At 29.7% G+C, this 17702-nt stretch overlaps 1 protein-coding gene across 2 annotated transcripts; it reads left to right on the forward strand.

Annotated features, from left to right (window-relative positions):
* The first annotated feature begins 404 nt into the window (after nt 1-404).
* LOC121116246 (uncharacterized) lies at nt 405-14893 on the forward strand. 2 transcript variants are annotated; one of them, XM_040710492.2, is made up of 11 exons: nt 405-519; nt 576-841; nt 4373-4490; nt 4629-4832; nt 5733-6181; nt 6251-6431; nt 7161-7385; nt 7438-7670; nt 9671-9873; nt 9936-10113; nt 14519-14893. In XM_040710492.2, the coding sequence occupies exons 1-11, from the start codon at nt 426-428 to the stop codon at nt 14879-14881; spliced, it is 2514 nt and encodes an 837-aa protein (XP_040566426.1). In that variant the 5' UTR covers nt 405-425; the 3' UTR covers nt 14882-14893. The 2 variants fall into 2 exon arrangements, with proteins under 2 accessions (XP_040566426.1, XP_071743893.1); XM_071887792.1 differs by having other exon boundaries at nt 5736-6181.
* The last annotated feature ends 2809 nt before the right edge of the window (nt 14894-17702 follow it).

Genomic DNA, 17702 nt, shown 5'->3' on the forward strand with positions numbered 1-17702 from the left:
GTCGAATTTCAAAACAATGTCTTATATGGTCGTAGCTCATTGACAACTCACTCGGAATAAGTTAGTTTTTTGAATTCAATGTGTGTAAGTTCGCACCCAAGTAATTCATAGCGAAAGAAATATGTATATTGATATCACCAAAAGATGGTCAGATGGAGTTAATGTAATGCTATAATGTTTACTTATAACTAATCTGTGCAACTCCATCTAACCAATTAAAGGACCATAAAAAAAAGAAAATATCCGTAGTTATGGAAGGAACTCAAACATGTAATCCACTCAAAGTTAATTACATATCGTTTATTCACGCAATTAGTGTCTTTGAACACCATCAATTATTCAAAGAAATAAATATTAAGGGCAAAGAGGAAACACTACAACAAGTTCACATTATCTGTCAGTTGGATCTCTCAACTGAGTTAAGAATGACGGCTAATAAGATTATGAGTGGTACTATGTTCCGAGCTAAGATTAGAGAAAGGAAACGCAACTCAAAAATTAAGCAAAAAGATAGCCTAGGTCTGTATATTTTTTAAGACTTGCTTTGATTTAATTCATTATAACACTCGACTCAGGTTCAAAGAATCCATTTTTAAGATTCCTGACCAATTATGCCGGAGTTTCAACTACTCATGGAATACACTATATTTTTGAGCCAGAAGGAAGTATATTTACTAGAATACTCTGGGCAATAATTGTCATAACATCAATAGTACTTAGTGCTATCATGTCAAAAGATGCATACCAAGCCTGGCAGGATGATCCCATTCTTACGACCGTAGCAACTACGGGTTTACCCATAAGAAAAATCAGATTTCCTGCAATTACGATATGTAATCAAGTAAGTATGAGTATTTCTTCAAGAATTTTTTCAACTGTGTTAAATTTCCTCTTTGAATCTGAATAATGCATATGTCAGATATTAAACATACATAATTAGTTATTTACTCTTCGTTAGTGAACTAGGATTTTCTGAACCCTAAATTTTATAAAATTGTTTGAAATCTCTTCAAAATAGATTTTATAGAAGTTTATATATGCTCGTTAAACATCCTTTAGAAAGAAATAAAAGCTCTTTGTTATTGCAAAAGTATATTTTATTGACGAATTACTGGTAAATTTTAATATTCTGAATATACTTTATGTAGATTTCCAATTTCCAATTTTTTTAAATTGAGATATTCTTCGTTGTTGCTGATATAATATCGGCTATTAATATTTATATCACGCTCAAGTTCATTAAAAATAATTAATACATTTTTAGTACCTAAAATTCGTTAAAGAGAATTCATATTTCATAGAAATTTTCATAAAAAAATAAAATGATCATTTTTTAACTATGATAATCACAAATTATATCTTATTATTCAGATTAATTTAATTTATGTAATTTTTTACCCCTGTTCACTAACTACTTAAAAATACTAACTAAAGGAGGCTTATCCATTATAACTTCAAATAAATAGAAAAAGACAATTTCAATTTAAATCAATTATGAAAACAGAAAGAAAGTCTTTGTTTCTTGGTAATTTCAGCATTGAGCTTTGTTTTAAAAAAAACATTTAGTCCATCCTAAAAATAATATTATTAGGAGGGATGAAGGTTTTTACCACTTTTTTAGTGAACATATTTTATATACCGGGTGGTCTATTGAAATCTGAATATTTACTGATTAAATAATTAATGAAGGCTGAAGTAATTGAAATTAATTCATATTCCGAGATATTAAATCATAAACAATTAGTTACAAAATATAACAAACCTGAGCTTTCTAGCTTAGGAACCTAACCGATTAATTTTCATTCACGCACTCCAAGCAGTTGGGTGTCTCCAGGACCACCGTCAACGCTGTCAGCAAGTCTAAAACGTTGAAAAAGAAGAAAAACTCCGTCAAAAAGGTCAATCTGGACATGAGGGAGTTCAAGAAAATAGCGCAGGCCAATCTCTCAAAATCAAGAAGGTCCATACAAGATATTTTGTGGTTTTACACCAAACTGTCCAGAGAGTAAAAAAAAAGTAAGTGGAAAGATATTTGTGAGGGTGGAAAGGCGCCCATTTTTGACACCAAGAATGAAAGAAATTCATCTTCTCCGTTGCAAAACTCTTTTGAATGAGTCTTCTAGGTTCTTTTGAACTCTTTTTTGACAATTTTGCATACACTCCCCCCTCCCCCACTACAGCCGTGATGCCAATTCCCTTGACTACTACAACTTACAATTGCCCTTTGCAAGGTTGGTATAAGTTTGTATATTAATAAATACTCTAATTGAGCACAAGGAATTTTTTTTAAGTAAACCGGTTTTGTTATGAAAAAACCAACATTTTAAGACTTTTGAGGAATGGTCAAAAAATAAAAACTATATAAACCAATCTTCCACAACTATAAAATGAAATAAGGTGTTTATTAATTTTTGTTTATCTCTGAATAAGACAATTTATATATTCTCACTAGAACCTCTCATTGAAAATTTATTTAAAGAGAAACAAAAAAAATGTAAAAAACACTCATTGTTAAAATATTAAAGTTCAGCTTATTCGGTATGTAATTTTGCGGGGACGTCAACTAACTGATATGATTTTCAAAAATGTATAAAAGAAGGCTTAAAGTAAATATCATTATTATAAAATAAAACAAAAACTTTTTAAGTAAATGAAACTTATTTTATTTACATTTGGAAAAAGTATATTATCCGGAAATTAATCAATCCTACAACCCAAAAAATAGCTTAATCAATATAATATCAAGGAAAGATGCAGATTTGGTCATAGTTTTTGTATCAAAGCAAACATATTAACTTGAAAAATACGCTCTGTATTTATGAGATATAATATTACAGAAAAGAGGGATCATAATACGAGGAAAAACTCTAAAAAGAATGATTATACAGAGTGACCCATAAAATCAGAAAACTTTGAACTTTAAGCTTTAACAAAATATAAATAATTCATTTACTAACAATAGAATTTCAACAAAATGTATACCATCAATAGATATGTGTCTGAGCTTTCTAAATCATTTATTTAGACGCCCTTAGAGGCAATGATGGATTCCAGGCGGGAGCAGAAGGCCTGGCACTCATTCAGAGTTAGTCCTTTCTCATAGCGTCACAATACTGGATGGAAGTGGCTGTAAGGACTGCAGTGTTTGGATGACAAACACTGCAGACCTTTGAAATACACCCAAAATGTGTAGTCGACGGGATTGGCATTCGGGCTATAATGTATCCTTTCCACCTTCAGTATGGTCTTTTTCACTCACGTTTTTGCTAGCTATAGGCTACCTAGGCTTTTTTCTTTAACTCCTCCGAGACCTCTTTGGCCTTTTTGACATAGTCTTTCTTCGTCACCAACGTTTGGACTTGCTGATGGCATAAACGGTGGTTCAGGAGACGCCCAACTGCTTGGGTTGCGCTAATTAAAAAGTTTTGTTCACAGTCAAGTTTAATTTTCTCGACTTGTACGTAAGCTAAAGAGTTTGTTTGGCTTACTAATTAATTTTTTATACTTTAATATATCTTAATATAAATTCATTGCAATCACTCAACCCTCATTAATTGTTGAATAAATACATTTTCAGATTTCAAAGGTTTGTACTGATTCAAGATGCATATCCAGTACATTATAAATATTTTTTTAGTATATTAAAAATAAGTATAACATTATTTAGTGCCCATGATGCTTTTAAACTCCGCAGTATTCAATTTAGTTTAAACATTAAGTTTCTCAATGCATATTTTGAGTTGTTTTATTAATGTTGTTTTCCCAGTTTTTTTTCAGTCTTGGTATATTTGTTTTATCTCAGTATGGACCTTATTATTGATCTCAATTATTGAAAAAAGCTTTAAAGTATCTTAATTTAGAATAAATATTTAGGAAAAATTTAATGATTTTAGCCTTGCTAGTTATGACTACCAACGATTTTGTTATTTTTGCCGTTTTATTCTTTGTTAGTATCTCCTTTGAATTTACGTATAAAGTATTGAGAAGAAATTATAAATTGTTTAACTACGGCATTTTTAAACATGGGAAAACATAGCATTCAAGTTTAAGTAAATACCAACCTTTAAAAGACAGGTGTCCAAATTTCATAATAATATCTTCTTTAGTCTGTGAGTTATTGTGAGCTATTGTTATAAGTGTGACTCTATATTTTTTATTTCCAAAACAATGGATCGAAAATACATTCGTGATGTAAGCTAAGGAATGGCTTGAAAAGTGTTACGGGGACTTTTTTCCAAAAAGCAAATAATAAAACGAATAATAATGTTTTTCAAGAAGCAATTTTTTTTTGTTTAGCCCAGGAGTTTTCAGCCCATGTGTTAATTGTATAATTATAATACGAAATGACCTTGAATCTTCATTATTATTTCAGGGTAACATTAAAGATGTAACGGAAAAAGTTATAAACATGCGTTTTGAGACATATCTTCGTGACGTTCGAAATACCAGTATTGCCAGTATTCAACAGTATAAGATCGAGTACTTTAGAGGTGAGACAAATGATATTTTTCTGTCAATCCTAAAACAATTGTTAACAAATTAATAATAATTGATGAATATTCAAGTACTTATAGAGAAATGTGTTCAAAAGAATGGATCTTGTGCAAATAATTTTTTATTAATTATAGATTACTTAAAACATTATTTGAATTCGACTGATATTTATCTTCGGGACGTCATAAGACTTATGAAGTCCATTAATCCAGAAGCAACAGCTCGTTCCACCATTGCAACTAAAGAATTAGATCCTTGTAGTATGAAGGAAATCAAACAGTATCATGATTCTAATCAAAATATTACCAATACTACCTATATAGATAATAACTCTTATGGTAAATTTACACATATTATTTTATGAGTTATGATACAACACTATTAACATCCGGGTTATATCTGTTCTTAATATTAGACTTAAAATCAGTGCCGTCCCGTCTTGTCCCTGTTATCAGTGCTTGAAAATGTTCCATATTTTAAATTGCCTTTACATTGCATCATGTCACTCATAGTATTATAAAGTACCTAATTTTACCAATAGGGAGTTAGCAAACTAATAAAAAATTATACTCCAAGATGGTAAAATCACTTAAAGCCAAGTTAATTTAATTGAAATAAAGAAAAACTACAGTTACATAGGTTTATTTACTAATGATGTTCAACTGCCAAAGTCATACAAGATCTAAAACAAATAGTTATTCACTGAAAATTAATTTTTCTGATTCCAGACAAAACACCAGATTCCGATTTATCGTTCCATCAAAATATATATACTATTCCAAAAATTCAAAAAAAAAATCCCCATGTATTTCTGTTAAAAATTCCTTATTTTATTTTATTTTTTGAAAAAAATATCAAATATTAAACACTTTGGGAAAAGAGTTTAAAAATAAAAAATTTAAAAAAAAAAATTTAATTTCTTAGAAAAAATTTCAAAAGACCTTCACTGTTTATAAGAAATTTCTTAAAATAAATTTTAAATATAAAATATTTCGGAAAAAAAAGTTCCAAAATTCCTAGAAAATTAGATTAATAAGAAAATAAATTTCAAAAATTAGTTTTTTTGGAAATTTGGATATTTGAAGGGGTGGACTCAGCTCACCCCCTGCGGACTCTCCTGAATTTGAACGGATCTTTATAATTTTAAGATGGGACTGGGCTGGAAAGAAAAATATTACGAGCGATACATCCCAAAATTTATTTTTATATAATGTATTGACGGAATTCCTTTTTTCTAGTAGACGATGATGACCTATGCCCAAGAGGTTTTTCTTTTGTTAAAAACCTATCTGTTTGTGTTTTTCTTACACCAACTATCGATATCAAAGAGCAATATAATTATTGGTGTAGCTACTTCGGAGGCTCCACATTCCAAATCAAAACACAAGAAGATTTAAGTATCCTACAGTACATTGCAAGACTTTCTAATTATTCAAGTAGAATAGAAAGTGTATTTTTTGTTGATGCTGGAACATCTGAATTTGAAATAAAGACTTTGAAGGATCTTATCTCTCAGGGCCAACAATTTCTGATAAATGATGATTTTGAAATGGGAAAATGTTTAACAGTTAGGATGGGATATTCTGGAGAAATAATTTTTAATTCAGTGGATTGTACTGATACTTACCCAATGATTTGCGTCAAATATATTTCAATTTGTTCAAAAAAAGACGAGGAAGACGATTTGGTAAAAATTGCGTATTAACGATAATAATTAATTTATAATTAAAATTTATTTTACCTTGAGTTTTAATAGGTTCCCGTAGAGCGACTTCTTTCTCCAACCGCCTCACAGAAAATTGAAAAATATCAAGGGTTTATACGATCCACAATAGATGACTTTTTTGAGACATTAGATAAAAATAAGTCTTATACAGAATTATTTGAGTTACTTTGGTTTGATAAGTTACCTTGCTATGAAATCACTCTTACTGATGGTGAGTATATGCTATTTTTGAATGTCTATGAGAGAGAGATATATATTTTTTTTTTTTTTTTTTGGGGCACTAATATCAAACAAGTACTTTGTTTTTTCATATTTACGTATTTTATACACAGGATTTATTTATTTCCAATTATTTCATTTTTAAAGTAAACTTATTTTCAAATCCGTATTCTACGACTTTAGAAAACATTGAGGTTCTGAATCTTCATTTGTTATTCACCAATTATATTCCATGATGATGAACACCACCCATCATATTTCAGCAAAAATCATTGCCTACTTGGAGTGAAGCAAAACCAGTCTCTTCCGTTGCAAGAATTTTTTGAATGAGTCTTTTAAGTTCTTTGAACTCTTTTTTGAAACTTTTAGTCCCTTTACAGTCCTTGGGCCAACCCCCTCAACTTTAACTTTTGGTTGCAGGTTGAGAGCAAGGGGGCAGTGTCTGTCATTCAAACACCCCGGCCTTCAAAGCCACTGTTAGCCAGCACTGTGAATCCATCATTGCCGCTAAAGGGTCTACATTAGTCATTAAGATAGCTCAGACAGACATCTATTTATAATATTAATTTGGATGTGATTCTATAATTAATTAATAAATAATATATTGTTTAAGTTTCAAATTCAAAGCGTTAAGATTTTAGGGACCACTAGATATAAACCCATAGAAAAAATGTTATCAATACTTATTTGAGTTTTTTTTTCTTATCCTTCCTTTATTCAGCATCATTTTTACGGAAATGCTGGTGGAAAAATAGACCTGTTCCTTGTGCTGCTCTCTTTCAACCCATTCCAACTGATGGTGGGATATGTTGCTCTTTCAATTTGGAAAAGGCTGAAGATATGTTTAAGAAAAGTATATTTTCGGAGAAGCTGGCTTCACTTCACGAAAAAGAGAGGAAAATGTCTAAATTTTCTCCAAAATTGCCCTCATATTGGGATGAAAGAGGTAAATCAGCGTGGAAGTAATTAAATAATGTTATTATTTTGACAAACATCAGGTGAGCCTTATCCAAGTGACGGAAAACAAGATGGTCTGACTGTTATTTTGGATGCCAATACATATTTAACAGATACTTCAACCGTGACGTCAGATGAAACTGGATTTTATGCATATATAGATGGAGGAGGGCAATTCCCTATTTTATCACGCAGATCCATTCCAATTGCAGCTGGGAGAAATAACTACGTGTCTCTTTCTGCCATCGATATTGTTACAGACGACCAAGTTAGAGTAAGTATTGTCTATCTTCTATGCTTTAGTTTCAAAAGGGTATTAACCCTTTATTGCTTTATAGTTATTGAATTAATTTACAGGCTGCCATAGTTAAAAATAGAACAGATCTACATTTTTTCGTATCCGAGTCTCTTCAATTTCTTTAAACGTTAATACCGAGTAAATTTCAGACTACCCCAACTTTCAGATCCAGGTCCAAAACCAAAATTTAGAAGGATACAAGTCTCTAACTTTATTTACATTTTAACCAAATTTTGTACTTAAATAAAAAGGAATCGTGTCCCTAATCCTTAATACAATAATTACCTTGATTGTATCGATCAGCCTTTCGTCCAAAAAGAAAAAGAAAAATGCCCAAAATCTGTTAGTATTTGGCCACTTCATCCAAATATAGAATAATTATTCAATACTTATTTATAACCGTTCGCATCTTAGTAAGAACTAATTCGTATTTGAGCCGTTAATCTTAAGAACACTGATTGGAGGAAAAGAAAAAGAAACAAAAAATATCTTACTTACAAGCTATTATCTTTTTTTTTCCTACTAAAGTGATTAATATCGTATCTGAATTGATAGAAGAGACTTTATGATTCAATTTAAAAAAAGGTTAATTTTAATTGATTTTTGGTCAATTCAGTTTTTGTTATTTTTTTTTTTTTTTTTTTTTTTTTAGAAGTATTTAAAAAAAAGAAGAATTATACAGTATATTCTATAACTTCAGTAAGGTCTTTAAGTCCTTCATTTTACTTGATTTTTTGGAGGTAATATATTTATTTTATTAATGATAAAATAAAGATAAATTAATTAATAGTTGATTTTCGAATTCTGATATGTTTGTATCAATTTATATTTACTCTTATTTTCATCTATATAGTTCTTACCTATCGAAATATGGCACTGAATAGTAGTTATACGCTAAAAACGTGATTTAAAAAAAATAGGTCAAGCTGATATCGGTTAAAGTTTTAATCGCCATATTCGTGTTCTACGGCTGATATAACAAAAATAAATGAGGGCTTCATCCTACGGGGAAAAAAGTCATGTTGCATGGTGTAAGATATATAATAATTATGCTCCATTTCCAAAAGGACTGGAATACAATTTCTTTTTGTTTCCTCTTCGTATAATTAAATTCATTGGCCATTTTATTATTTTAATGAATAAATTTTGGCTATCATATACAAATGCTAATGTATAGCTACGCTTTTAATAAAATATTACTCAGCAGTATTGATATAAGGGTATAAAATAAAATACTTTGTGGATTCTAATTTACGAATGATATACATATTTGTAATTTATTTAAAAAAATTGTGACGAGCTGATGACAATGATAGTCTGAGAGTTCATAAGAAATAAGTAGCAGATGGTATGATTCACTTATTTGGCTAAATACCAGATGATTTTTATTTTTTTCTGTTTTTTTTTGTTTTTTTTTTTAGGAAAAGTTGGATGATGCAATCAAGGTAACAACATATAACATAATTTCTTGTAAGAAGTCTCCAAACGCATACACTATACACATTTCACCCCACAATATCCTTCTTAGATAATCAGAATCAATATATTATTTTATTATGAAATACAATTTAGAATGTACCTTAGAGAGAAGATTAAGGAAACACTTAATAATGTCGACTTCAAAAAATCAAAATCAAAATTATCAAAAAAAATACAAAACTCTATAGCTATTCATAAAAATTCAAAAATTAAATTTAAAATACTATTATTTTTTAATTTCAAAAATCAATAGCTATTAACAAAAAATTTAATTATTAGGAAAAAAAAAATCTAAATTCCATAGCTTTTCACAAAAATTAATTTTTTTTCTAAATTTATTTCAAATATTAAATTTTTTCTAGCACCATAATTTGCCCCAATGATAAAACAAAATTCCCTGCCTCCAACCCCTCCAGCCCATTCTCAATGGAGGCCTGCATTTCACAAAGATTGATTTTTAGTCATTTATGAACATAATCAATTATTTTTTTCCCAAGGAAATCCCAACTGAAAAACGAAATTGTTATTTTAGCTATGAAAGGAAACTCAAATACTTTAAACATTATTCAAGAAATAATTGTCTTTTTGAATGTCATCTACTTCATGCCCGAAAACACGCATCTTGCACACCCTGGTATTACCCTATGTTGAGTAATGAGGTTGAAATTTGTGGTCCATGGAAGGCAAATCAATTTTTGAGGTTCCCTCATTTCAGTGTAAATCATTTATATCGTATTCAACTGTAATTTTTATTCTTTATAGAGCTTCAAAGAACGTTACAGAGAATGATTGTGATTGCCAACCAGACTGCATTACCACAATTTATTCCTCTTCTGTTGCTACTCTTCCCTTCCGAGAATGTAACTTGAGAAATTTAGATCTGTCTTACTTCTGTACCTTTCAGATTAATGATTTACCAGATCCTCAAATATTTGGTTCGGTAAGAGTAATTGTTTTTTAACTCTTTGTTAGTGAACTGGAATTTTCTGCACCCCCTATTTTGATAATAATTGCTTGAAATCTATTTAAAATAGATTTTAATGCTGGAAACATCTCTCAGAATTTAAAAAAAAACAACACTTTTTAGTCTTGAAAAATGTTTTTTCTTGGAATCATTCGCAAATTTTTAATTTTAATGAAAGTTGTTATAGAAAATGAAATTATAATATTTCAAATATAATGGTCCAAATTATATCTTGTTGATGCCCAAATCTAATATGATACTGATTAATTACTGTAATTTTGCGTATATGTAAACTCCTTATCCCGAAATCAAATTCGCTTAATTTTCAAAAATGTGGCTCTGAGAATAGCGTCCAAACCAGGGGCAAAGTTTCAGATGATGGTGGTGAAGAGGGCATCCCTGGGATGCCATATCTCAAAATAAGTGGCATAGGTGGCAATAGGCAAATTTAATTTTAAAGAAGTCCTCTGATAGGCCGTGTGTTTTATTAGATTAGCTTTAGTTTATTTCTACAATTCGTTTACTAATTAATTTATCGGATTTTTTTCAGAAATCGATAAAACCTAAAATCTATCTAAAAGATGTTCACTAACGTAGGGTTATATATTTCAGAATTTGAATATACTACATATTTATCTATTCACCGCGTTTTTTTCTCCCTTTTTGTCATCCCAAGACAAGTTCATCATATGGAAAGTTCATCCCGAAGTAAGTTCCTTGAAAGGAAAGTTTCTTCCATGATCAGTTCATCCTCTGGAAAAATTCAGTTCATAATTTAAATATGAACCAAAGGCGTCTGTAGGGGTTGGTTGGAGGGGATGTAGATATCTCCCAATTAAGGATTTTTTTTCCTTAATTTTTTTGGAGTCAATAAGAAAAATTGTAAGTAAAAATATTTTCATTAGTTTTGAAAGATTTTATTTTTTTAAAAGGTCATGCAGGCAAATTATCCAGCAGAGCAAACAATTAAAATTTTGAAATTATTTTCAAAATACTTAATTTTTTGTGCGTAACTTTGGTTTTTTGAAATAACTTCCAAAAAATTTGATTTTTTGCTCATGATAGTGGATTCTTGATTTTTTTGTAAAAAAAAAAGTAAATTTAAAATTTCCTTTCGGAATTTTTTTGTAAATAGCTTTAGAAATATTTTTCCAAAAATCTTAATATTTTAAATAAAAATTTTAGATTTTTTTTTCTAAAAATTTAGTTTCTTCTGAATTTGATTTTTGAATTTTTTTTACAAAAGATAGAAAAAAAAAATTATAAAATTTTAATTAGGGATTTTTTTCCGAAAGAATCACAACCCCTCCCCTCCAAAAAAAAATATCTACACAATCCTCCGAACGCCCCTGTGAACTTATATAATTTTTGCTACATGGCTTAGATATATTATAATTCCCTTAAATAGAATATCGATAATAATAGATTACTAATCTAATTATCACTCCTTTTGCCAATTGTCTCAAATTATTTTTATTTTTATTTTAAATATTTTGAAATACAGATTGAACATTTATATGCTAATTATACAGCATCCTTAATTTACCTTCTCCAATGATTCTATTATATTTTTTATAAAACAAGGACGTTTCCGCATTAAATATTTTATTTCGAATGATTTTATTAATACATACTAAGACAAACTCGCTAATACTCTTCGTAATTCCCTTTTTTAATTCGTATTTAATATATGTAGATTCTTCCTTTTTCGTTTTTTGGATTTTTAGTATATTTGATGCATTTTCGAATCTTCAACCTAAACTTTAAAAAAAACTTAGAGACACAGAAAATTGATCTTGTTTTATATAAAAAAAATAATAATAATATATTTGTCAAAAATAAACTTGTCCTCCAGAGCCCAGAAATATGGTCTGCTCAGAATAAAACATAGCTCTAGGTTAGACCTATTAAAAAAACCCACTTTTTTAAGTTTTGTTAGGTTTCAATATTTTGTGGGTCTTGAATATTTCCTAGACTCTTGAACTTTTTGCTTAAAGTTTTGGAAATTGTCGTTTTTCTCGAAAAGTAGTATTTCTTCATCAATTATTAGAAAAATAGTTGGCAGCAAGGTTTTTATATTATAAATTTTTTAAAGACGAGACAATTTACGTTTATATCTAGTTATGTCTTGTACCGAGAAAATTACGGTATGTGCTACTTTTTTGGCATGATATTAGCTAATTTGTTGAATGTTCAAAATATGATCCCTTTCGATTGAGGTCTCTTAAAGCTACAAAAAGAAGAAATCTTTTCAAACACTGTATTATTAAAGTAAACATTGACCCACAAATTGATTTGTCCGGATAACTCTTCCGGACTGTCTCGGTTTTCATGTTATGATATCCTTATGAAGTAAATTTTTTTTTCTTATGAAGTAAAATTTAAAAAATGTACAAATAAAAATTATTGTTTGTGCTAAGACAGTAAACATTATTTTATAAAAAAAAGTTGTCTGTTAGTTAAGCAGGATTTTATGGAACTACCATTTTACAATAAGAACGTATAAAAGGCTAAAAGTGTGTGCTTTCAATTCACTTATATGGGCTCCAGATCCTCGAAGTGCATTAAACACAAGCTCTTTAGCTTGTTTAGACAAATACGAATGATACTCTTCTATTCTTTTTGTCATAGGATATTAGAAAATTTGTTGAAAGCTATCAAAATAATTCCTTTTGACTTTATATATTTTCTTTATTTTTAAACAGTTATAACAAAAAACGTTTTAAAACATTATAAACTCATTAAAATTATCTATACAAACTTTACTTATTCATACTGATATTAAGAATATCCTTCTTAAAACTTTCAATCTTTTTTTTATTAAATTCTACTGCTTGTAAAAGACATTCTCTTTGCTTCGGATCCTTTGTAATGACATTTGCAATGTCTGACATCATTTTAACTCATCTCTCTGCAATGTCATTAATAATGCAAAGATTATTTACATAATTTTTTGCCTCAATATATTTATTTATACTGCGCCATGATTTAATAGGCTTTTGAAGGCAATCTATCTTTAAATTAAAGATGGGATTCCAGGCCAATCAATAAATCAATTGTAGTCTTTGATGTTATTTCTTGAAAATAAGTTTTTCCTTTTCTAAAACTTTCAGGCTCTTTAGTTAAATATAATTTTATTTCTATTTTTCTTTTTAGTTTATCATTTAAAATATTGCTAAATTATGCCAATATTACTACTTCTTCTTTTACGTACCATTTATGGTTTTTAAGTTCATTTGAAAAAATTTCTACTAAAATATTGTCAATTTTTGAAAATAATATAATGTCTTGATAAAGCTTCAAATCATTAAAAGGAGTGTCTCCTGCAATAGTTAATCTCATCTACATTGGGGTATAAAATAAAGAAATAAATGTATTTCACCAAATAAGCTTGTCCACAGTACTTAAGTTGTATTTATTCCTTCATGAAATAATTACATCTTTTGGGAATATATGTTTTTGGCCATCCATCTTTGCCTGATGCATGGCTCCAGGTTTTTTCCAGTGAATTCCATGAGGAGGAGTACCTCCAAGTAAAATAACTGGTAATTCGGTAATTTCCCTATAATCAGCTCTTGTAGTTTTGCAAGATGCCACAATTTCATTCATCGTCCGTAAACATTCTTCTTTTTTTTCATTTAGCTATGGGGCTTTCAAAAATTTGATTGTAAATTGTAGTTCCATAAATTTTTTTTTATAAAGTAATGTATTACTTCATAAGGATATCTTAACAGGAGACTCCGGGACAGTCTGGAAGAGTTATTCGGACAAATCAATTTGATGGTTAATATTTGCTTTAATACTACAGTGTTTGGAACCTGAAAACCCGTGATTTCCTCTTTTTTGTAGATTTAAGAGCCGGCAATCAAAATGGATGATATTTTAAGCTTTCAAGAAATTCACTAATATCTTGCCAAAAAGTAGCACTTAGCGTATTTTTTTTTGCAACAAGACATTAATAGATTTAAACGTAAATTGTCTCGTCTTTAGACAGTTTAAATTTAAAAACCTATGCTGCCTATTATTTTTCCAATAATTGAGGAAGAAGTATGAAGTTTTTCTTTTTTCTCACATGTCAAAGCATGGGAAAAAATACATAAACCTAACAAAACTCAAAAAAGTGTTTTTTAATAGATCTAATCTAGTTATCTAACTCAGAATTCTAAACAACCTTTATTTTATGTCTAAGGCATGTATCTGTCTCCGTTTGTGAAGTATAAACCCTGGTTATGTATTTTTATTAAAGGATATACATGAAGAATAATAGTATATTATAGTGATAAACTTGCTTTGGAGTGTAATTAGAGAGGTAAACTTTCCAGGGATGAAAAAAGTGCGGTGAACTTTCCTGTAACCATATCTATAAATTTACTTAAAATAGGAAATCATAATACGACAATATGGCAACGTGGAATTAAATAAACTTGTCAATAATAAATACAAATCCCAATTCCGTTCAGATGATATCAAATATAAACTCGGCACCTCAAAGCTTGATATCTTATATTCTAGAAAACAATTCTACAATTCTTTTGAGTCAGATATAGCTGTTGTCAACTTCTACTTTGATACATCAGCCGTGCTTCAGTATTCGAGACGGAAAAAACTAACCACGATCGAGTTTATGGGACAAATTGGGGGGCTACTCGGGCTTTGCATTGGATTTAGTATCATTTCCTTTATTGAACTGATTTATTGGTTCGTTTATAAAGTCTTTATAAAATTTTCTTCGAAAAATAAATAGATTATGAAATAACTTATGTTTTAATTAATAATAGTTTTAATAATAATATTTAACTATAATAATAGTATTTCCTCATTGGTCCTCTCATAAGTAATGGCATCAATTTTTTTACCATAAATTTATTCCAAGAATCCAAGGAAATTGAATACAACTATTTTATATTAAATATAACGTTTATTGAGAACTTTTTATTCAGTTATCTAATATCATAGACATATGTTGTATCTCCAAGCTTTAGCTTCACAATACATCGCAAATACATGTGCATCTGTCTCAATCGAAATGTTCTTTCGACCACTGGCGATATAGTGAATGCCGATAAAGCTTGTTTTATTATTAGAAAATGTAGACAAGCTAATATTTTTGCAAAAAATATTACAAATTGCAGTATTATACAACCCATGTATACTTTTTATCAATCTTTGTAATGTAGAGAATTTAAGTATATTTGTATAGAAAAAATATTAAGAATAAAATATAAAAAAAAACTACATTAATTCTAAAAAAAATATCTAAAAAATGGACAAAACAATGCAAATAACTCAGAACCAGACTTGCAATCGCATCTTATTTTAGAGCATCAAGGTTGCTCATAATATTCACCGTACAAAGATAAAACTCTATCTATATAAATGACCTAATCCATTAAAAAAAAAAATAATCATCCTCAACGTCATGGGAGGAAGGGGCCGGAAAAAAAGACATACATTAATGAAATATATTCTACCATTTGGGGCTGATGTAATCTTCTTACAGAATATACGTAAAATCCCTTTTTGTCCTCTTTTTGTAGAAATGGTTGTCCTTGGTCCTTACCAACGAATTTCTTAACCTTTTTTTACAGGTAAGCGAAAAAAATATGAGTCTTAACTTTAATATATAAAAGAAATATTAAAGTAGCATCTTGAATCAAAAAATATTCTTCCCTTAGCGAGAGGCACAACTTTCATACTTGCAATGGTGATGTGGTATTGTATTTAATTATTGCGTATGGCCCCAATACAAGATGAATTCTTTTCCATCAGAAAATTATGGATTACCACGTGGATAGTTCTATACCACTTATATTGATCGGTGATCTTAATGTTGACGTTGCGAAGGGTTGTAATACCTATCCTAACAGTTGTATCTTAAAGGAGACGATTTACAAACTGAATTTGGCTACTATAATGATTTTTTTTTGTCCCAGGAGCTACTCATGCTCAAGAGGAGAATAAAGGTCGAGGTTTGATTTGGCTCTTATCTTTTCACAACATCTCCACCTACATAAGAACGCACATTACGATAACAACCCTCTTCTGATCATAGCATGATAGAAATTATATTTCGATATCAGCTTTGAAATGTTCGTTTCTTGATTCCAAGAGGGATTTTAGAGGATTATGGATTCAGTAAGAGAATGAAAAACAATTTAAAAAAGGGATATTCCTACACCTATTTTTCAGAAGTGGCAGTCGATGCTTTTACAAAAATAATCCAGACAGTAAAATATACGTTTTATACGAAACACTAAGGAATTCCAAGATTAACCAAGTTCAAATAGACTTTTTTTTTTATAGAAAAGCAATTTTTTCCAATAAGGCGTAATACGGTGCTGAAACATAAACAAAAAGTGTCTACTAAGGAGAATATCACTCGATATCTTACTCAAAAATATAAAGGGTAACGCTCCAGGTCTGGTGAGAATAAATGGAAAAGTTTACACAATGTTTCCATGTGAAATTTTTCGCTTCCTGTTAAAAATTGGTAAAGAAATGGAAAATAAAGGCAAGATTCCCAGTTCACTGACAAAGGGAAAAAGAAGGGAGACGGTTCGGATTTGAACAACTGAAGACCCATTACGGTACTCAATGATTCACACAGAATTCTCTCGTGGGATTATGGTAGAACAAGGGGAGTAAAATTCACAAAAAAAAACAAAAGAAAAAAAAACGATCAAGGTTCAACAGAGGGGATTTTTAAACAAGTGCTTAGTATATATTATGTCCCCCGAAATATTTGTGCTTGTATTGACTCGGTTGTAGAAAAGTAAAAATTTGGAGCTGTAATTGTGATTAACTTCTGCAAAGTGTTCGATTCTATTACATACAAACAAATATGAAGAGCTATTAAAAAGCTTAAACCAGGATGTTTTTAATCCAGTACAAGGGTTCTGATATAATGAAAGATCAGCTATATGAATTAATAGACTGGAAAGGGAGCCAAATACGCTAAGAAGAAGTTGTAGGCTGGGCTGTCCTTCAGCTTCACTGATTTTCGTTCCTGCAGTCGAGGACCTGGTAAGGGGTGATATAAGAACATTCGGTGGATTTGTTATAAAGGTAGTAGGATTGAGTCAAGGGAGATATATCTACGCTGACCATGTTACTCTATGAATAATGTTTAATTCTGAGCCACAATTAGTGAAAAGAATAGAAGTTTTACTAAATTTTATAGAATGTTTTTAAAAGGTTTCAGGGATGTCTATCAATAGAAGAAAAAAAAAGCCATCTTACCCATTGGACTGTGGACCCCCTCACAAGGTTGCCTCCTGCGAAATAAAAGGAAGATTAAGATCTAGGGTATCGTTTGAATAAAGATGATGAAGATGAAAAAAATGTGAGGACAATTCATCAGCTGTTCCTCCAAGATGATGTAAATGGATATCCTTTAATCTTCAGAAACGAATAGATCTGTACAACACATTTGTGGTACAAAAAGTTAGATACAAAGCCACATCATGCCCTTTTATAGGTGAAAGAGCAATGATTGAAGAAAAAAGATGGTTCAGTACTCTTTCACAAAAGTTACATTTCGGTGATTAAAAGACCAAAAAGTCAAC

This window comes from Lepeophtheirus salmonis, chromosome 4 (assembly GCF_016086655.4).
Source record: "Lepeophtheirus salmonis chromosome 4, UVic_Lsal_1.4, whole genome shotgun sequence".
NCBI classification, from domain to species: Eukaryota; Metazoa; Arthropoda; class Copepoda; order Siphonostomatoida; family Caligidae; genus Lepeophtheirus; species Lepeophtheirus salmonis.

Excerpts from the sequence above, each read along its gene's own strand:
- LOC121116246 (XM_040710492.2), top strand. The coding sequence starts at position 426 with ATGACGGCTAATAAGATTATGAGTGGTACTATGTTCCGAGCTAAGATT. Across the intron at positions 6,432-7,160 it reads TGAAATCACTCTTACTGATG|CATCATTTTTACGGAAATGC; the intron begins GTGAGTATATGC and ends TCCTTTATTCAG. Across the intron at positions 7,386-7,437 it reads CTCATATTGGGATGAAAGAG|GTGAGCCTTATCCAAGTGAC; the intron begins GTAAATCAGCGT and ends GACAAACATCAG.